The 21,671-nt window shown below is 50.3% G+C and overlaps 1 protein-coding gene across 2 annotated transcripts in view; it reads right to left on the bottom strand.

Moving 5' to 3' along the window:
* Positions 1 to 21,671, bottom strand: part of Lpin (phosphatidate phosphatase LPIN) — a 78,152-nt gene that overhangs the window by 32,953 nt on the left and 23,528 nt on the right. Inside the window, exon 1 of one of the 2 annotated variants that reach the window (XM_089556815.1) lies at positions 19,088 to 20,048. The exons of the other annotated variant lie outside the window; for it this stretch is intronic. Coding sequence (XP_089412941.1) covers positions 19,088 to 19,207 — 120 coding nt within the window. The 5' untranslated portion in view covers positions 19,208 to 20,048. Of the gene's footprint in view, positions 1 to 19,087; positions 20,049 to 21,671 lie in introns of those variants that run through there. 2 annotated transcript variants of the gene reach the window in all.

The following is a 21,671-nucleotide window of genomic DNA, read 5'->3' as shown; positions in this document are numbered from 1 at the left end:
CATAGCCTGGGCCATACCATCACACAGTAAAGCGTAACGAAATGGATTCCAAGAGAAGGTAAGCGTAGGAGGGGCGGAAGAAAGTTAGGTCGGCGGACGAGATTAAGAAGTTTGCGGGGATACGGCGGCCGCAGCTGGCAAAAGACAGGGTTAATTGGAGAAACACGGAAGAGGCCCTTGCCCTGCAGTGGGCGTAGTCAGGCTGATGATGATGGCCACGCAGTTAAGTTGGGTTTGATCTTGTGAGGCACTGAAGGTCATTGTTGATGCGGCGCCCATTGTCTAAAATTAAATGTCCAGCACAAGGTGAAAGGTCAAGGTCGGGTGCCCTATGATCATAGTCATACGATCACGTGACTCGAACCTAGTTATACGAGCGAAAGTTCTGTTAAACATGGTCTCCACTGTCTCAAATCAAAGTCAAAGATCAAGACCAGATACCCAAAGGTCATGGTCATATGATCACGTGGTCGTACTATCATAGCTCGAGCCATACCACCACGCAGTCAAGTTCGGTTTGAGCTTGTGAGGCATTGAAGGTCATTGTCTGGTTGGTTGGTTGGTTGGTTTATGGGGTTTACCGCCCCAAAGCGACTAAGGCTATGAGAGACGCCGTAGTGAAGGGCTCCGGAAATTTCGACCACCTGGGGTTCTTTAATGTGCACTGACATCGCACAGTACTCATGCACATCGGAATCTGAAGTTGTACCCCGAGGAGTAAGTACTCTCGCTCTAAAAAAAAAAAATGCGGTGTAGTCATCCTAACCCTACTTATGTTCCTATTCGAGGTATCCTCCCCCTGTTGGGGGTCACCCACAGGAGGGGGGCTTAAGTTTCCGCTAAAGGAGTATAGACACCTAACTTTTGGGTGCGTGTTTTCTTGTTTGTAATGATGCGTAAGGCATTATTACACATGAATTACCACGTGGTATTCACGACGGCTAAATAATTTATAATCGAATTTCTTTCTCGTATGCGCCCCGCCGCGGTGGATCAGTGGTTACGGCGTTCAGCTGCTGACCCGAAAGACGTGGGTTCGATCCCGGCCGCGGCGGCCGAATTTCCATGAAGGCGAAATTCTAGAGGCCCGTGTGCTGTGCGATGTCAGTGCACGTTAAAGAACCCCAGGTGGTCGAAATTTCCGGAGCCCTCCACTATGGCGTCTCTCATAGCCTCAGTCGCTTTGGGACGTTAAACCCCAATAAACCAAACCTAAACCAATCTTTCTCGTATGCGCTGTGTCCTCTATACAAGGACACAGCATATATAATATAAACAAAAATAGTAAAAAGAGATGAAGTTGTCCTCTAGCGCACTCCCTTTTATAAAAGAGTGTCCGAGCCTGTCCCTTTTATAAAAGAAAGAGTAAAAGAAGGAAAGAGGGGAGGAGGATGAAGGGAGTAGAGTCGCTTTTAGAAAAAGGAATGCACTAGGTCAGCTTACTCCCTTTTCTATTCTCCCTTTTGTTGCGAAAGCAACACTACGCGCCTCCCCGAGCCATTTCGCGGAGCTGACGAAAGGCCATACTGCGCATGCGCGAGGAGCAGTGACGTCACACGACGCACAGCTGGCGCGCCGCCGCCGTCGCTGCGCGGGTAACTCAGAGGTGCCGCCGCCGCGCTCGCCAGTTGCGCATGCGCAGTAGCGGCGCATAGCTAGCGTGCCGGGGCCGCTGCCGCGCGCTCTCCATCGCCTCTCTCTCCTCGTTGCTTTCGCAGTCCTCCAGGTTTAACCAGAGCTAAACCATAGCCAATTTTTGTAAAAGGGAGAGTAAAGGGAGAAGGATAAAGGGAGGAGAGTCCCTTTCATAAAAGGGATTGCGCAAGGATAGCTTACTCCCTCTTCACTCCCATAGAGGCGTATATTCGTGTTGAGAGTGTACATTCGCATCAAACACATGCCCAGCACAACACCTCCGATCGTTCGAAGAACAGGAACACAGCCAGTTGAATCACGTCCGAATGCCACCAACCGCAGCGGGCAAAAAAATAATAAAGATTGCTCGTATAAAGGGAGTTCACAGCACCCATATGTTTTATGCGGGTCCTCGGTCGAACTCCAAGTTGGATTCTACAAATTATCACAAGTCCAATACAACCCAGCTCGACTGAGCGCATGAATATAGGCTATTTACGAGCAAACAATCGCTTCAGCCGTACAACCTTCGTTCAATCGGCGCAGACGCACGCATCTACACAACTCTAAACCTTTTTTCAGTGGCAACGAACAAGTGCGACTAACGACGACAAGCAATTAAACGACCAGGTAGGCAACAAATCGAACGCCTTCGGGGACTGACAACGCTTGCATAGTTTGTATTTTATTTCTAGCGCAAAAGAATAAAATGAAAACGACAGTGAATTACGGCACAAGGTCCTGACAGTTCACGAGCACGCAGAAGCGGCTTGTATTCATAGGCTTCGTAGGCCTGCACCGATGAGGAGCTGCTGGTAACAAAAACGTGCTCATACGGATGTGCTTTCGCAGAAGTGCCCGAGCGAGGATGCTCATACCAATACACAAAGCGGAGTGATCGCGCGGAGGTGCTCATAGGGATGCACTCACGCAGGTGTGCTCACAGAACTGCGCTCACGGAGCTGCATAACTAAGTAGCGCGAAGCCCCTCAGTTCCTCCTCCGTACAGGTTCCACGAAAGGTTTTTGGAACGCGAAAATTGGAACAAAGCCTCATGCTTATTATGACTAAGCATGCAGCCACAAGATGAAGGATCTGCACTTTGACCGAACTTCCCTGCGCGAGTGCTCTAGCTGCGACTCTGGTCACCGAGGAAATTAAGTTCTGTTTGTGTACGAGTGAGTGAGTGATTGGGTCAGTGAGTGACTGACGGGCTGAATGCGTGAGTAAGTGAGTGATTGGGTCAGTGAATGACTGATTGAGTGATTGGGTCAGTGAGTGACTGATGGGCTTGGGTGAGTGAGTGATTGAGTCAGTAAGTGACTGACGGGCTGAATGCGTAAGTGAGTGATTGGGTACGTGAGTGAGTGATTGAGTGACTGGGTCAGTGAGTGACTGATGGGCTTGGGTGAGTGAGTGATTGAGTCAGTGAGTGACTGACGGGCTGAATGCGTGAGTGAGTGATTGTGTCAGTCAGTGAGAGATTGAGTGATTGGGCCAGTGAGTGACTGATGGGCTTGGGTGAGTGAGTGATTGAGTCAGTAAGTGACTGACGGGCTGAATGCGTAAGTGAGTGAATGGGTCAGTGAGTGAGTGATTGAGTGACTGGGTCAGTGAGTGACTGATGGGCTTGGGTGAGTGAGTGATTGAGTCAGTGAGTGACTGACGGGCTGAATGCGTGAGTGAGTGATTGTGTCAGTCAGTGAGAGATTGAGTGATTGGGCCAGTGAGTGACTGATGGGCTGAATGCGTGAATAAGTGAGTGATTGGGTCAGTGAGTGACTGATGGGCTTGGGTGAGTGAGTGATTGAGTCAGTGGGTGACTGACGTTCTGAATGGGTGAATAGGTGAGTTATTGGGTCAGTGAGTGAGTGACGGGCTTGGGTGAGTGAGTGATTGAGTTAGTGGGTGACTGACGGGCTGAGTGGGTGAGTGATTGGGTCAGTGAGCGAGCGAGCGAGCGAAGATTCCAGTGTCCCAAAAACTTTTGTGCACACCTGTACAGCGCGCGGAAACATGGTACAAACTTTTTTTTTTCCGCGCCTTCTTGCCTCCCAAGAGCCACGCGCGCGTTTTCCGGTTGGCGCATGACGAAATCGATTCGACTGACGCCCCGAACCGCAATACCGTGAAGAAATTCGCTAAAGACAACGAGAAAAAAAGTTTTCCTTACGGCGGTAATTCGTCCTCGTATTACCACGCACTGCGCAATACCACTCGCCCACACAGCTTCGCAATTCCGAGCATCGTACGTTATCCCCCCGCCCCGAGAGAAATTACGTGCGCTGCACGTAATTACTTCCCAAGCGCCACTGGCATTGAGTGTACGCAAGTAAATTACGCGCACACACAACCACGAAGCGAAACACCTTCATTTCGACGACCAGATCACCTTGAGCCCTTGCGCAAAAACGCCGAGCGAGCGGTCACGTGCCAGGCACGGTTCAGCACACGGCGGAAGGTCGCGTATCGATCGCACTCGTTAAACTAAATAACCCTGGTATCGAACTTGAAAATGCGTCACGGGGACAATGTCTCTGGAGGAAAAAAACTTCTTCGAAAAAAAAAAGTACGCACGCTCACTTTCAGGGAGCAATCCTTGATTGCATGCTAATAAGGAGTTCTATTTAGTTTATAGCTCCTATTTGTACCTGTTCTTACCATGGTAGACCAAAGGACGGGATGATTCAAACGCGAACTGCATGAATGCGAACATATATGAGGGGCCACTGACCATTTGTGGGAAGTGTGTGATGACGTACCGCTCCCAGAAAGTGATAACAGACCTCGTTCGCGCTTATTAACGTGCTCCCTTTAATATCGTTCCGAGGTGTGCCCTCCCCCCCCCCCCCCCCCCCCCCTCCCTAGCGATAGAGGTGCGATATAACGGGACAATTAAAACGCGAACAACCTTTTCAGAAAACAAATACGCGCCTGGTTATGATTACTACATGGAAGGTACGATGAGCGCTATTTGATAACCGACCACTATTGTACTTTCTTTTTCTGCTTCCAATTATTTTTTTGGTAAAAAAAGGGGGGGGGGGGGGGGGGGGGTTGCATTTCATTTGTCTTAGACGGTGTACACATCAGTGAGCAAGGGTGAGAAGTCAACTTTTCCAATATCGGTTTCAGTTCATTGAATAAATGCCATTCAGTCGTCGAATCACTGCTTAGTGATTACGAAGTACAAAAACGCAGTACTGCATTGTCGGCATCAATGAGTTACACGAATTAAAATTGAAAGCATGTACTGACTTGCGGTTATACGTCAGAGTCGTTAAAATACAACACAAAAATAACTGATAACGGCCGGAAAAAAAGAAACATGACAGGGCGTTCTAAATCGTATTTTCACGCTCAGCTCACAAATAAGTCACTGATCTTTGTACGGGATGTCAGTTGAAAACTAAACCGAGCAATTAGCGAGAAATAATTAACACTAACAGATTCATCAGGTGGATTGCCATTGAAGTTAAAAGCGGAAGACACGTGTTCTCAATAGGCGTGTATGTCGAAAGATTGAAGCCGGCGATCGGCTGCGACATTCTCGTAGAGTCTCGCACAGCACGCTACGTCACGTGAAGTAACTAACTGTGCAAAAGGAGGCGCGGCAATTAGCTCGGCTACATCGCGCTTAACACGCCTCGTGCCTGTATATACCTCCGCCATTTTCTCCTCCGGTGGATTTCGCGGTCATTACGCAGGCCAGCACTATAAGGCCACGGAGTAATACAGGCAAGCGAACAGCGCGTCATTAGACGACGACTCGGCATAGCGAAAGGGCACCTCCGCAGATAACAACGCAGCCTTGATAGCGCTGAAGGCTACGCGCATTTAAATGTTCACAAGTGCTGACAAAGCGCCTGGGAGTAATGGACTTTAGAAAAGGTAGGCGAACAAAACAAAACTAAGCCGTGTTGCAGCCAGGAGGCCTGATCGAAGTCATTACACTCGAAACATGAATACGCCTAAATCGGAGTAAAAAAAAAAAAAAGGAATAAGCTGTCCTCTAGCTCATTTTATTTTATACAAGGGAGTGCACTGGAGGACACTTTACTCCCCTTTCTACTCCTTTTTGTTTAAAGTGTATACACTGAACGCTGAACACTCGGCACGGGCGGTCCATGAAGGGAACCTCGAGGTCCGTGGTTCAAACCCGGGTTTCAGCCCCCACAATTTTGGAAAAAGACCGCAGCTCAAGACCCACCACGTACTAAAGACAACGTCCATTGGAAAGTTAAATGGCTACTACAAAAAAAAAAGTACGGGGGCAGCGTGCTATAAGATGCTCGCGATAAGGATATTTCTACCTTAATTGCTAATAGCCTGATACAACTCAAGAACGAAGCGTATTTTCCCCGACAAAAGACACCCCCCCTTCTAGCCAGTGACGTCGGGTGTTTCTCATGAGCCTGCAAGCGCGACAATGCAGGGAGTGGCAGATGAAAGGGGATAGTTCCCTTCCTGCATTGTCACGCTAGCAGGTTCATGAGAATCCGCGGACGCCATTGGCTGGAAAGGGGCTTCTTTTACGGGGAAGAGCCGCTTCGTTTTTGTGTTGTACCCGGCTATAGCAAGGTGTGTGGTAATAATCTCGAACAGAGGAGATACATATCGGAGATTACTGCAGAGCAAGCCAATAGTTCTTTTCCGCACGAATAGTTTTTTTGCGACATGACGCGAGCTGCAGATCTTTCAACACTGAAAACGAACTTGTTGAAGACACGTTAAACGACCACCTCAAGACCACAGTTCTGACCCCGTTCTTTCACCATACGTTCGAAACCGAGCCCATGCAACAACGGGCTTAAATAGCAGCTGAAGCAGAAATACGGACAACCGACTCTCTTAACTAAGAACGGGAAAGAGCGGCTACGGAGAACAGACCAAAAAAAAAAAAACCCCAATTCATACGTGCCGGTGGCATTAAGGCTGAAAAAAACTACAAGCGAAATAACCTTAACTCGATTCTCAAGCGGCCGCAAGCGGGCGTTCCCATTAAGAGGACGTAGCGAATCCGAGCCTATCGCGACAGTTGCATGCACTGTGTGTGTTATACCCTTAATTGCAAATGTTTTATAGTTTTATGGGGGTTTAACGTCCCAAAGCGACTCGGGCTATGAGGGACGCCGTAGTGGAGGGCTCCGGAAATTTCCACCACCTGGGGTTCTTTAATTAACGTGCACTGACATCGCACAGCACACGGGAGACAGAACAAATGTGGACGCCATATTATTTAAAACAATGACATATGCAGGGGACCAAGGGTAGCACCACGGCTGCTCAATGGAGAGCGCGCCTCCATTGAGCGGCCGTGGTAGGACGAGTCAGCAGAATGCGTTTATGCTTCTGCGGTTTCACTTTCATCAGAGACGCACCAGCGACTGACACAGCACGCGGAGTTTAGCGGCAGCAACATGCGTGACGTCTCGTCAAAGACGAAACGCGCATCCCTCGCGCGAGGCTTCGCCGAATCAACGTCAGCGCTGCAGAGAGAGAGGAAAAGTAGAAACAGAAATAAAAACGCGAACAGTAAAAAAAAAAGAGAACAGGATGATCCGATCGTACGACACGGGCAAACAGTCGCGCGATGTCCATGCGCGTGCGTGTGTGAACACAGAACAGCTGCGCGACGCGACCTTTACGCGAAACCGTCGCCCGAGGTGCAGCGACAGCGAAGGCCTTGGGGGAAACCTCGTAGCCGGGCCTCGCAGCGGGCTCTGTTGCCAACGCAATGACGGCGGCGGTGACAGCGGAGCGAACCCGCGACCTTCTGGAGGAATTCCGGAAGGCCGCAAGGCGCGCTCGCGCTTTGCATGTATAAACGCGGCCTCACGAGGAATGTGGGGGGGGGGGGGGACCGGTTTGAATGTTGGCCGTTGTCTTACTGGCTGGAAAAGCCGCATGCATGCGCCCTCTTTGCGTATGCTTAGCGCGCAATTTAGACTGAGCACTCGCGCGGTCGAGCTACCCAAGCAAAAGAACAAAGAATCTTCAGAAAACTTCGCCGGACGTTTACTGCTCAATAGTAATGCTAATCAACGACATCTGGATTGAGGAGACATTCTGATGTTGTTTAGGAACTCTCGGATGGGGAACACTCTAAACAAGAACTACTCTGTAGAGGAGTATGATGTTTATGTTTATGTTTATGGGGTTTAACGTCCCAAAGCGACTAAGGCTATGAGGGACGCCGTAGTGAAGGGCTCCGGAAATTTCGACCACCTGGGGTTCTTTAACGTGCACTGACATCGCACAGTACACGGGCCTCTAGAATTTCTCCTCCAAAGAAATTCAACCGCCGCGGCCGGGATCGAACCCGCGTCTTTCGGGTCAGCAGCCGAGCACCGCAGCCACTGAGCCACCGCGGCTGTAGAGGAGTATGAAAATAGTAAACAGTCCTCTAGCATACTCCCGTTTAGGGGAAGGGTATGCTGCCCAAGTCCCGGGGTATACATTTCGGTCACTAAATATATGGAATGCTTAATGTAAGCATGCAACAGAGGCACATTCCCACCTCAAAGCGAAGTAACTTTGAAGCAGTATAGCAATCAAAGGATACTTTAAAACCCGGCACCGGAGCTCTTGGGGTCTTCAATAAGAGGATATTGAAACCCCGGTTAAGATCGTAGCAACTGCAATAACTTCGCATGTTCTGAAGAGGGCGATTGCTTCCATTGCCAACCGTAGAAGTATTCCGCATTTTTAGTGACGGGAATCTACGCAAGGCCTAAAACACCATATATCCTTCCTCTACCAGAAAATGCGCTAGAGTGCCGTTTACTCCTTGTTATCCCCGTGCAGGGTAATTCGTGTTTACAGCGTATACAAGTGCGTCACCCACGGTCGCTCACCCATTCATGCGGCTTGACAGGCGCAGATAGACAGACGGACGAGAGGGAGAGAACGAGAAGGAAAGCGTGAAGCGCAGGCGACGACGCCAACGACGACACTTCACCGAACCATCCGTATACTACAGCTCTCGCTGTATAACCGGGCGGCGGCGATGTCGTTGCAACTGGTGTTCTGTTGTGACATTTCTAAGGCAAAGAGTTGATACATATTTCGACCCTCGTGTCTTGAACCTTGGTGGAAATCGAACCCACGACCATGTGCACAGACACCGCAGCGGGTGTCATTAGATATATCCTTACAAGGCTCTTCGTTACGACAAGGTGAAGGGAGCTGCCAACTTTTCCCTAAAATCGACATGTCCGCCCCAGGTTAGCCAGAAATTTCAGCAAAGACTGATTTTCGAGAAAAACTACTCCTTCTGACCGATGCAATTGAAGCGGTTTCATTGGGGCACACAGTTTCGGCACGCAGAGAAGTTTCGCACAACACACACAATAAGAACAGAGCGACAGGAAGCGGAAACCGTGTATGAACTCACCATCTGAGATTATAATTTCCAGCTGCCATCCTTTTCCCAATTTCTCAACACATCCGTGTTTGCGGCAAGCGCGCTTCCTGTTGTTCGCGCACTCATGCGGCCTTTCCTCACATGCATGAGCAAGAAATCTGCGCCGCATACCGCTATGCGCATTACACGACCGCAAGTCGTCGCCATCCTAGCCAACTTTCATCTCTCGACATCGAACAGCTGTTATTTTTATGCGAAGCATACTAAAATAGCCCAACCCAGCTCCTCGAGCGCGGCGGTGTCGTTACCATTGACCTTTCGTGACCTCCATGTCATACCACGTGATGCGTGACGTCACAGCAGATGAGAAACGGGGCCCAGCTCGCGCCGTCGCGCGAGGCGTCGCGACCAAGGAGGACCACGTGATGCGTGACGTAACGACATAGGAGAAACGGAGCCCCAGCTCGCGCCGTCGCGCGAGGCGTCGCGACCAATGTGTTTCCTGCTTCTGCCGCTAGGTGCGCTGTAGTGAACACGTGATGCTGGAGCGGCGGTATACAAGGGGGTGCGCCTGCCTCTGCTAGGCGTACACGGGATAGAGATGCCTCCTGGAGACAGGGCTGCTCGTTGGAATGAGAAGCAAAAGTTGCGGCGTGCTACAGAGACTGATGAAGAGCGTGAAGAACGTCTAGCCAAGCGGCGTGCTCGATATGCAACTCGGCGACAATATGCTTCGCATCTGACTAGGCTTAACCTAAGCTAAGCCTCAGCAATTTTTTCATCCGCATTAACAACCTGTTTTTAGTACTTGGTCATAAAAACAGATATTGAATGAAAGGTAATGCTAGCTACGCAAACGCCCTAACTGAAAACAAATCGTAAATATTTGGACTGTTCCTCGGCCGTTAGCTCGCTCATTTGGCTATTACGTTATTACGCACTACAGTCGGATACAACTCAAGAACCAAGCGGCTTTTCCCCGTCAAAAGACATCCTTCCAGCCAATGGCGTCGGCCGATTCTAATGATCCTGCTAGCGTGGCAATGCAGGGAGTGGCAGATAAACGGGGATAGTCCCCTCCCTCCATGGTCGGGGATAGCCACTCCCTGCATTGTCACACTAGCAGGGTCATGAGAATCGGCCGACGCCACTGGCTGGAAGGACGTCTTTTGACGGAGAAAAGCCGCTTGGTTCTTGAGTTGTATCTTATTATCGTGCATTCGAGGGCCGGCGTCCCCTGAAAAATTTACAAGAGGAGAGCACAAGGTGTCGAGTGTCGACGCCATTTTACTCTGGGGGCGTGACCAAGCGATTTGTTAGCAACAGCAATTAAAAAAAAAGTACAAGCGTCGTGCTTAATTGTTTCCTAACAAGCTACAGCCCAGTGCCCCGGGCTGGCGACGCAGCCAACGGGAACCTCAAAAATAATTAGCGAAGAACTGGGGGGAGAGGGCAAAAAGGAAGATGGAAGACTTGGGAAGACGCCTCACTGAACAGCAAAGGGTGTTGCGCATTGCAGAAGGTATGAGCTTCGAGCAGACTCGAGCCCATTTTGTTCAGGAACGATGCTTCCAGCCGCAATCTGAGCAATCCACGAGGAGTATGTGGCACTTGCGTGCGAGTAGTTATGTTCAGTTTAGTTTAATTTCGGGGGGTTTAACGTCTGAAAGCGAATCAGGGTATGATGGACGCCGTAGTGAAGGGCTCCGGAAATTTCGACCACCTAGGGTTCCTTAACGTGCACTGGCATCGCACAGTACACGGGCCTCTAGAATTTAGCCTCAACCGAAATTCGATCCCCGCGGCGAAGATCAAACCCGCGTCTTTCGGGCCAGCTGCATGCCGAGCGGCAAGTAGTTATTTTCAATCCAGTATATCATTTACGTGCGCGTCGTGTGTGAATGCAATCCTTGTGCACAGTTGTAAATAAGAGATTCTCTGCGCTATCCTTTCCTACTACCCTTCGTATCTTTATTTTGCCCTGCTTATCCCCCTCGCTATCTGTATCATTTTTGGCTACTGCTTTCAATTTACAACATATAATCAGCGCCATCACATATATAAGATATACACAGCGAGGTGCATTCACAAGTTTAGAATTCTAACACGACATGTACCTATGACATCATTCTTCGGAATCGCGCAAAACATTCCGCTCTGTGACGGCAATAATGTTCACCGTCTTATTATTTTTTTTTTTTTCATATTTCGCTCATCCAACCACGGCTCTCTGAATTCGCGAGGTGTGCCGGCGTATCCTCTCGTCTCGCACCACTGGAACGAATCGCGCACGCATTAAATGCCGTTCCGCAATCGCGGGCCTTCCACGATTACGGAATCCCGACCTTGCAGGGTGGGGGAAGAGATACGTCTAGAGGTATACGGCGAATGGATAAAAAAACACGCGATCAGGCGCCTTGCAACTTCCGACCCAGATCATCACGCGTAAAGCTCCTCATCCCCTCACACCATGGGGAAGGACGGATTGGCAGACCGTATCAGTCCTCGTGACTGGCCCAGAATTTCGCTTACCGCTGAGCACAAGCCGGCAAAAAGGCAGAACGACACACTCCAGGAACAAAAGAAAGCAAACAAACAAAGAAAAAAGCATGATTCACGAAAGCGCTTGCGCAAGGCGGCTTCCCCAAGAGCGGACGACGCAGCAGCCTTGCCCAAGCCTACGGCGCCGGGGTGTCACCCTCCTCGCGGCGGAGGCTGTGACGTCACGAGCGCGCCTGACGAAACCCTTTAAGCACGCGCCCTCGCCGAGCGTCACTGGTATCACGCGCTCTCGCTAGCGCGAGCTCGCGGGGAGAGAGAGAAAGCGAGAAGCGAGGCTATCCTCCTTTCCCCTTAACGGCTTGCGTCACAAGCGAGGTCTGGGTGGCGGGGTGACTACCGTGTTTTCAGGAACGACACGATGATTACCGGCAGCTTGCCGTCAAGGGCCCGAGTGTCGCATTTGCAAAGATGCAGTGTCGCATCTATTATGACAATGTCCATGTTCTTTTTTTTTCGTTGACAGTTGTTTACTTCGAACTCGCGTACGCTTCTGCAGCGCTGCGCGTCAGATATACGAAGCGATTCGGCTTTGGCGCTATGATCCAACGCAGCAAAGAAAAATGCCCGCGCGTGGCAAGCAGAAAGGGGGTGAGGCGAGCCAAGAGCACAAACGAAATTAGAAAGGGCGCTGAGATAGCTCCGGCCGAATACGGGGCGAGTTCGAAAGAGAGCCCCTTGCTGCGAGGCAGACATTAAAGCCAAGAAGCGTAAAACGAGTTAACCGACTGATTACCCTAGTCGAAGAGTGAACTTCACTTGATGACTAGCGCAATAAAGTTGCGTTCGTAGCTGAGTCCGTGGTGTCGTATTCGTTTCTTTTATCTCCCGTCCTCGTCATTTTGCGCAGTTTCTAACCTTCCTCGAAAATGAGCCAAGTAGCCCGCAAGACCGTCCTACTAAAAACAAAGTTCACATCAAGTGGGAGTGATTAAATGCTGAGAAACAGCATTGATGCTAAGAATCGAAGGCGCCCATGCGCTTAGCAGTTCCAAATAATCGAGCCATCGAAGGAATGGCTAAATGCCTAAAGATAACATTGACGTCTTCTACGTCGCTACTACGCGGCTTAGGAATTCCGGTTAATGCGATGCGGCGGCGCGGCCTTGAGCTAATCCGCGGACGCAGGTTAGCGGAGGATAGAAAGCAGGTATGGAAAATTACCCTAACAGGGTTACTTCGAATCGCTGTGCAGAAGGACGGCGCGAGCTCTAATCACTGAACACTTTCCCTCTATGCCAGCAGCACCACGCTGTGACTGCAATTAAAAGAAGAAAAAAAGAAAACGAAACACTTAGGAAGCCGTAACTGAAGGTTAGTACGATAGATGTGAGCGCAAAAGAAAAAAAAAACCACGCACACACAGACGAAGAATTAAGAACTGAAGGCACAAACCCTACAGTTCGATACAACTCAAGAAGGGGCTCCTCCCTGTCAAAGGACCCCTTTCCAGCCAATGGCGTCGGCCGATTCTCATGGCCCTGCTAGGGTGACAATGCAGGGAGCGGTGCCACAATGGAGAAGGGGTCTATCCCCAACTATGGACAGAGGGGACTATCCCCTTTCATCTGCCGCTCCCTGCATTGTTACACTAGCAGGACAATGAGAATAGGCGGACGCCATTGGCTGGAAGGGGGGTCCTTTGACGGGGAAAAGCCGCTTCTTTCTTGAGTTGTATCCGGCTACAGCATTCTTCACTATTTTTTGCACTCGGAGGTTTTATTGCAATCTGCACAAACTATAGTCCAACAGTAAATTTTGCTAGTAAGGCTACGCAGCAGATAAAGAGTGAGCTCTCCTCTTTCACCTTATCATCGAGAGAAAGAAGCAAAACAGGTAACCAAACCCGGAAGCGAAGAAGGTATCGCTTAAAAACAGCTTAAAAACGCTAAAACCTGTCACAAACGTCGAGCCGCTTTTCCGCCAAGTCCGACTCGCCGGAGCGGTCGACGCACAGCTGTTTGCGAGGCCAGGAAGAAGAAAACGCGGACCCTTGCTTATTCTACACGCCTCTGCAGTGAAAACAAACTTCCGCAGCAAAGAAAGCAGCCAACGCCGACCTGCCAGGGACTCACGCAAAGAAACAGCACCGCTGCAAGGCGCACGCACCTTTAAACACCTCGACAGCAGAGAAAACAAGCGGCAAATATTTATTCAGGCAGCCTTCACCCAAGGGAGGCGACGCACTCAACTCCCCCCTTCGGCGAGGCAGAGCGACACGTGTGTGACGGAAAACACGGAAGACGTCCCATGCTCGTTGTCTCAGCAGCAGCAGCAGCAGCAGCAGGGTGGCGAGGAAGTATACACGCGTGATCGCTCTCCGCGGGAGGGGAGGGAGGAGGAAACGAGGCAAATGCTGGGAGAGAGAGAGAGAGGAAGAAGGTCACCCAGGAACAGCAGCAGCAACAGCGGAGGCCGCACGAAAACAAAGGCGAAGCGAGGCAGCGCGGAGGCCTTTCGCGAAGAGGGGGGAGGGCGCTGGAGGGCTTCCCCGGTCGCTCCTCGCACTTGCGGGATCAATGCACGACTCGAGACGTAGCAGCGGCAGAAGCAGATGCGCAGAAACGGAAGCGCAGGAGCAGATGCGCAGAAGTAGATGCGCAGAAGTAGGTACACAGAAGTAGGTACACAGAAGCAGATGCGCAGAGGTGGATGCACAGAAGTAGCTGCACATGAGTGGTACACAACAGTAGCAGAAGCATAAAAACAGAAGCACAGAAGCATATGCGCAGAGGTAGATGCGCAGAAGTAGGTGCACACAGGTAGATGCACAGAAGCAGATGCACAGGAGTAGGTGCGCAAAAACATACACAGAAGTAGATGCGCAGAAGGAGGAGCGCAGAGGTAGATGCGCAGAGGTAGACGCGCAGAGGTATATGATGCACAGGAGTAGGCGCACAGTAGCAGAAGCACAAAAACTGATGCACAAAAGCAGGTGCACAGAGCACCGCAAAGATTGAAGGACGAAGGAAAGAAAGCGAAAGGAACAAAGGAAGATAGAGACAGAATAAAAAAGATACAGGAAGAAAGAAGGAAAGAAAGATAACCAGGCGCCCTAAAAACAATGGCGGGCTCGACAAACAGCACCTAGCTGGCGCTCGTTTGGCTTTCGACGTTCGAGCGGGGCGTCGGTGACCCCGTTACTACCACGCCATAATGGTTCTGTCTCAGGCGCTTTGAGAAGCAATCTTAATCCGTTCACCTGTGAGCGCGCGGTAAGCTAAGGCCATAAGAGTATCGGAAAGTAACTGCGCATGCGCACAGCCGCCCAGCACCGCCGGCGTAACTGCAACGGTAAACACCGAAGGCACCAAACAGCAACCGATATACGTCGCCTGTGCTGCTCTGTTCGTGTATAAAATGACAGTGAGAACAAACTGAATTCCTTGGACTGCATCCATATATTTTACCGCATTCTAGACACAAATGGATTACTTTTACTGCGAGGAAAGCTTTTGTAAGCGAGAAAAGAAAAAGCAACCTGCAAGCCGCTTTTAGAAGCAACCTGTGATGACGTTATGATAACTTTTTTTCGGAGGCTCGAATACTCGGCCATTAGTCACGTGGTCCTTGCCGGTCCTGACGTCACGAGTTAAGTTCGATAAAGTTGCTCGCTTTCTAAATACCATCTTCTCATTAATAAACACGTCTTCTTCTGCCCCACAAACATAACCATACAGACAGAAATAGCAACAGAATCTCTTTTCACTAAGAACAAGAATTAAGTGGCTCTGTTGCCCCAAGTGTACCCTTTAAGCGCACTGCTGTCATAATAATGAGCACCGCAGCTGACTGCCAGGAGGTATATACCCATACTTTCACAAAGTGACCGCGTGCCTTCAACAGCGCTCATGATAATATGCGCCAACGAAGGGACTGCAAACAGGAAACACGGCGACGGGAAAAAGTGTGTGCATAAGTACCACTTCCCTGTACAGAACACGCACACCTCGGCGTTATCACAACAAGCAGTATACAGCGGCTCTAGCGTGACAGGAGAAGCAGCGGGAAAACCACCCGCAAGGCTATTGTCGTGCGCGTCGCCGCTAAGGGGGGTTGACCACACGAACAGCTGACAACGCGCAGGCACGACACCTTTGACAACACAATGGGCATAGGCACCCAGTGACTCGGTTACTATTATGCGCAGCTACGCGACCCGTTGAATAATACAAACAGAATTCTGCGGAGCACAATCGACGGCATAGTACAAAATTGCACGAGGAACAGGCACGGCCTTTATGCCAATTTGTAGTGACGTCAGCAGCGGGCACGTACGTATAGTCACGTGACTGAAATGTTGTTGCGCAATGTTTATCATTGTTACCAGTTTAAAGCGGTACAGAGCCTATGGGATTTCAAATAATGCAGACCGCGGCCCTTACAAAAATGGTCTATAGACTTCTCATTGACTCTATTGACTTCCTATAGATAATGTTTTTTGCTAATTCATAGTCTATAGACCGTCTATAGACAAAAGGCTACTAAAAGTGTATGGCCATAAATCATATAGATTGTCTATAGACTGTCTATGGCATTTGTATTGCATATAGACTTTTGTCTATAGACTTTATAGACAGAAGTCTATAGACACTCTATAGACGTCTATAGACTTCTGTATGTAAAGTCTATAGACTCTCTTTAGACAAAAGTATATATGCAATACAAATGCCATAGACAGTCTATAGACATAAAGGTTCGGACAGCGAGTGAGACTGGCTTCACGGACGCCAGGAAGATGACAGTTAACCCCATTTCTCCTGGTCGGACCTATCGACAAATGGAATGTAGACGTAGTTGCAGTTGCTTTCAGCAGTGTACAACGCAGAGTAAGGTAAAAAATACGAAACTACAAAGTTAAAAAAGAGCCTATCATAAAAAAAATAAAAAAGCGGCAAGGTCTGCGAAAGCATGTGTCCAGCCTGGTTGGCTCATGGTTTTGGGTAGCCGGCACCAGTGGCGACGATAATAGACTGAGGATAAGCTGATCTGAGCGTGTGCTGCAGTTTACCACGAGGCGTAATCGGCTACGGCGATATATCATAGCGCCCTCGAGCAGTGACCAGCGAAGCTGATTTGTTCGCGCCGAAGCCGGTTCGAAACCCAGTCGCGAAAATATTTTATTTCTGCACCCTCAAGGCACGGGACGCCACAAGATTCCTGGCTGGGTTTGACCTCGTGAAGCGTTGCTTTCGACTGAGAAAGCAGCAGAAGAAGCCTTTACGAACCTCGCGCTGGTATAGCGTAAACTCTCTCTTTTTTTTTTCATTTTCTAAACACTCTGAAAATGTGGCCGCGGATAAGGAAATTCGCGAAGGGCAATACGCAAATACGCAACGAGATAAAAAGACAAACGGAGTTGGAGCGCTATTTAGCTGGGCGCTGACGTCATGGAAGAAACTGCGCGGCGGCGAAGGCGAAGCCGTGGTCGTTCGTTCCGAGAAGACGACATCGCCCCTAATGCCTTTCTTTCGGAGAGCGGTCGCGCCACAACGATCACGCGCATTCATTACGCGCGAGAGTGTACCAATGCCGCGGCGATTAGATCGATGTGGAAAAAAACGCGCGCCCTCAGTGCGGCACTTAAGCGCAACACGGGGAAAAAAGAAAGAAGGAAGGAAAGGTTTCCGACGAAGCATGCGAAATCACAAACAAAAACAGCTCTGCGACGGTCTAGCTGAGGAACGTGATGCGTAATTACGGACTTTCACGAGTTACTCGAATGGTAAGCGAGCACGCCTCTCCAGCCAGGCATTTCGAGGGAAGGAGAGAACGCAGGGCCAAGAACGAGAAAAATGTCTACGAAAAAAAAAAAGAGGAAAAGACGGAAGCGTAGTTACAATATATGTGCCTGGGGCAAGCAGCAACAGGTTCCCCTTTAGTATAAAGACAGGTTCCCCTTCAGTATAGAGACAGGCTCCCCTTCGGTTTAGGGACAGGTTCCCCTTCAGTATAAAGACAGGTTCCCCTTCAGTATAAAGACAGGTTCCCCTTCAGTACAGAGACAGGTCCCGCTTCAGTATAAAGACAGGTTCTCCTTCAGTATAGAGACAGGTTCTCCTTCAGTATAAAGACAGGTCCCGCTTCAGTATAGAGACAGGTTCGCATTATGTATAGAGACAGGCTCCCCTTCAGTATAAAGCCAAGTGCCCCTTCAGTATAGTGACAGGTTCCCCAGTATAGGGACCGGATCCCCTTCGGTCTAGGGACGGGTTCCTGGGGCAAGCAGTATAGAGCCAGGTTCCCCTTCAGTATAGCGATAGGTTAATAGGGCAAGCAGCCATAGATTCCTCTTCAGTCCAGAAACAGCTATTTTACAAGTACTCGACAGGTTCACCAGTCTAGGGACAGGATCCCCTTCGGTCCAGGGACGGGTTCCTGTGACATGCAGTACAGAGCCAGGTTCCCCTTCAGTATAGCGACAGGTTCCTGGGGCAAGCAGCCATAGGTTCTTCTTCAGTCCGGGGAAAGGTATTTTACAAGTATTGGACAGGTTCGCCTTCAATCTGGAGACAGGATCCCCTTCGGTCTAGGAATAGGTTCCTGGGGCAAGCAGCAACAGGTTCCCTTCAGTATAGAGACAGGTTCCCCTTCAGTCTAGGGACGATTTATAGATTGTCTACTCAAACAAGTTGACACAACAACTTTTTTTTCACAGCTGTAAGAGACTATAGAGGTGAGAATGCGTTACATGATGTAAATGGTTAGGGCAGGCGGGGCAGCACGAGTGAACGCCGGCAAAGCTTGCAAAAACGAGCAACAGCGATAAGGCGTCCAGGCCGGCGGTATATACGCGCAAGCTACAGCACATGTGAGAGTCAACGAACGAATCGGCCCCAAAGCATGACCGATAACGGTTCAAACCCGCCACCCGCAAAAAGCGGCGCGCTTCCAACCAAGTTTTTCACAGCGCAGTATAGCAGTGACACAGCGATGTTTAGCAGCGGAACCTGAAATCAACTAGTCATCTTCGCGAAGCGGGTACGTATACAGCATTGTGCGTCAACATATATATGAACACATTTTACTAGCCAGTCTCCCAATGGGACCAATCTGCCTCGTGTTTTCGGTCACCCCCAAGTGGATTTCATTTCCATCTGTTATGCAGTTATACGCTTCCTATTCGTTCTGCACACCATGTATTTTCCCTGACTATCCTTTCTTTTCTTAATTTAAGCCGCAATCAACTAATCGTTCAGTCTTAAAATTAACCGTGGACGGTATGTACACCAAATTATTTCTCTCCGCATCCCCCTCCACCTCACCTCGCCCTTTCTGACTCTTTTCGTTCTTTTAATTACAGGCGAGTCCAGCTGCCCACTAGAAGCCCGAAATCTACCGCACCTTTCCTTTCTCAAGAAAAAAAAAGGAGAAACAAAACCAACCCAACCTCCACGTTCAACTAGATCTCGTCATGCAAAGAACTCCTTCATAAATCGGACCCCCCCCCCTCTTTTCTAGGGGGGGGGGGGGGGTTCACCCAACATGCACACTGCAGTACACACACAACCACACACGGATACCGACCCTTCCGAGCAGGCTCCACAGGTGGTCCTTGTTCTGGAGGAGACCTTCCATCACCTGGAAGGCCAGGTAAGGCACAGTAGGGCTGGCGCTGCGCGGAACGCTAATGCGCTCGAGGTCCATGTCTCCTCTCCGCCGAGAGCGCGCCTCGCGCCCGCAGTCCGAAATCTTGCTTCGAGAAGCGACAACGGAACGGGCTCACACCAGAGTCCCGATCCCAGGAGACCACACCGCGCACCACCAACGCGGTGCACACGTAAGTTGAGACGAACGATCCCGGAAGCGCTGGCCACACACACCACTGTCTTCTTGCCGTCGGAGACAAATCCAAATGGTTGGCGTCGTCCTGACTGCGCCTGCCGTCAGCGGTGAGGAAACTCCGTAGGCGGGTTCAGCACACACTACGTTACATCACTCTGACCTGTCCAGGAACACGGCTATCACGTGCTCCTTAAACGCACCAGCACCGAGGGTCTCCGGTCATCAGAGATGCGTAGACTCCACAAATAGGTCAACAAGCGCGTGAACCCCGTCGGAGCACGAGGGATGATCCTCGACGACGATGACACGTGGTCCGACGTATACTACTAGTAAACAGGCGAGGGCGCAGTGATAGAGAGAGGAAGAAGATGGAGGGAAGGAAGAGCGAAAGATTCCGCTATCACTCCAAGTCCAGGCGCCGGCGCCAACTGGCTCCGCGGTATTGTGAGCTCCTCGTAAACACAGCGACGCACACTCACGCGAATAAACAAACGAAAAAGCACTCACACGCCGCCCCGAGCAAAACGGGAGGCAAGTCCCGTGTTTCCGGAGTAAAATACACTCGACGAAGAAAAACGGCGTACGCGAGAAGATGGATGCGTGAGGAGACTAGCAAGAAAGTACTATGAGAGGAGGAGGGGTATGTGGAGAGGGACGCAGTGTCGATGGAGGGGGGAAAGGGAGCCAAGGCGCAGAATGCGAAGCACGAGTGTGTGAGCGTGTGACGTAGGTAGCCGACGGCAACGAAGACCCGAAGGGCTAGGGTGCCTCGATGCGCGCGCTCCTCCCGCCGCCCGAAGGGCAATATAGGAGCGCGCCAGGGACTGGGGGGCAACGAAATTAACTCGCGGGCGCCGTTCGGACTATGCAAGTGCGACCGAAAGGCCAGACCCGAGACGCGGTGTTACGAAACTGCTCGGCTCCACCGCGGCTAGCCAAATGGCTGGCTGTTGTGACAGCGACGGCAGGTGGAGGGATTTCCCCCCTGGGTTCACGTGTACGCCCCTCTCTAGTCTCCCCTGGTGGCGCCTTTCGGCGACGCCAGAGGAGGGAGGGAGGGAGGCAGGCGTTCGCTGCCAAGTGGCAACGACGAAAGCCGACGCAGCAGCTGCATGCTGCAGCCCGAAATCGCAGCTGCGCGATACAAAAGAGACGGCAGGGAGAAAAAAAACGCGCCGATGAAAACGGTGCTGCCAATAATACAACGCATTGGGTAGGAAAAACAGTCGGAGTCAACATCACGCGAAACACGCTTCTCCTGAAGAACTATACAGGTTAAATACAGTCGAACCTCTTTATAACGAAATAATGGATATAATGAAGGAATGAATATTCCCCTTGGAAGCTCGGTCAATACGGGCTATGACGAAGTAACCGCCGGGACCCTTAAACTTCGTTATAAGCTGTCTTTGAGCGAGAGGGGGGAGGTCACATGGGTACATAAAAAATAATTGCTATCGTTTCCATCTGTAGTTTCTCATTAACCGTGATCGTATATTTCGACGATATTCCAATCTATGACATTTATTTCACGCTCCAAATGCTTGCAGCTGGCAAACTGATTCGCCGTCGTGCGGCCAACCGCAGTCTTCCCGACCAGCATAGTTGTTATAGCAAAGTTAGAGGGACAGTTTCAGTGCTGTTCAGTTCAACGGCACTTCAGCTTTCAAAGTGCCGTTGAAGTGAACAGAAGTCGGCTGCGGTAGCACGGAATTTTCCGTGAAATTCAGCTCAACCTGTGGACCACGTAATCACAACAAGCGAGGTCATTTGCGAATTTAATCACGCTTACATAGTCGTATTTATAAATTTAAACACTCTTTTCATCCTTCATTTGATTGAATCCCAATTTTAGCAGAAGTTTTGTTCTTTGCGTCCGTCAAAGCTCAACACGTCACAAGAGAATCCAGTAGACGTATATGCTTGCCTTCAGTTCTCGACCGCGTTTTTCTCACACCGCTTCGGCTGCGTGCAGATCTAGATGCATTTGATAAGTGAATGTCGTAGGTGAGAGACTGTTCTAGCCAGGACATCAAATACACCATGCCAATTTAGAGTGTGTGGCAGCGGGAAATGTCGCCGATTCAGCGGATACGGCAGGTACGTCGAATGCCATCTTGTCAGCTGACCCGTTCACAACTGAGAGACCCCAGTCACGACCGCAGTTGAGCTGCACTGCAATCGACAGCTCAACGGACGCCACGTTCAGTTCAACTGGCGTTCAGTTCAACTGTCGCTCAGACGAACTGGCGTAGAAAACGGCCGTGTAAGTTGGACCCAGGTTTATCACCTTGGTACCCGGGAATCAAGCTCTGTAGTGCCTGTA

This window comes from Amblyomma mixtum, chromosome 8, assembly GCF_055824585.1.
Source record: "Amblyomma mixtum isolate Tamu chromosome 8, ASM5582458v1, whole genome shotgun sequence".
NCBI lineage: Eukaryota > Metazoa > Arthropoda > Arachnida > Ixodida > Ixodidae > Amblyomma > Amblyomma mixtum.
Note: the sequence above shows the minus strand (reverse complement) of the source record. Positions and strands in the feature narration are given on the sequence as shown.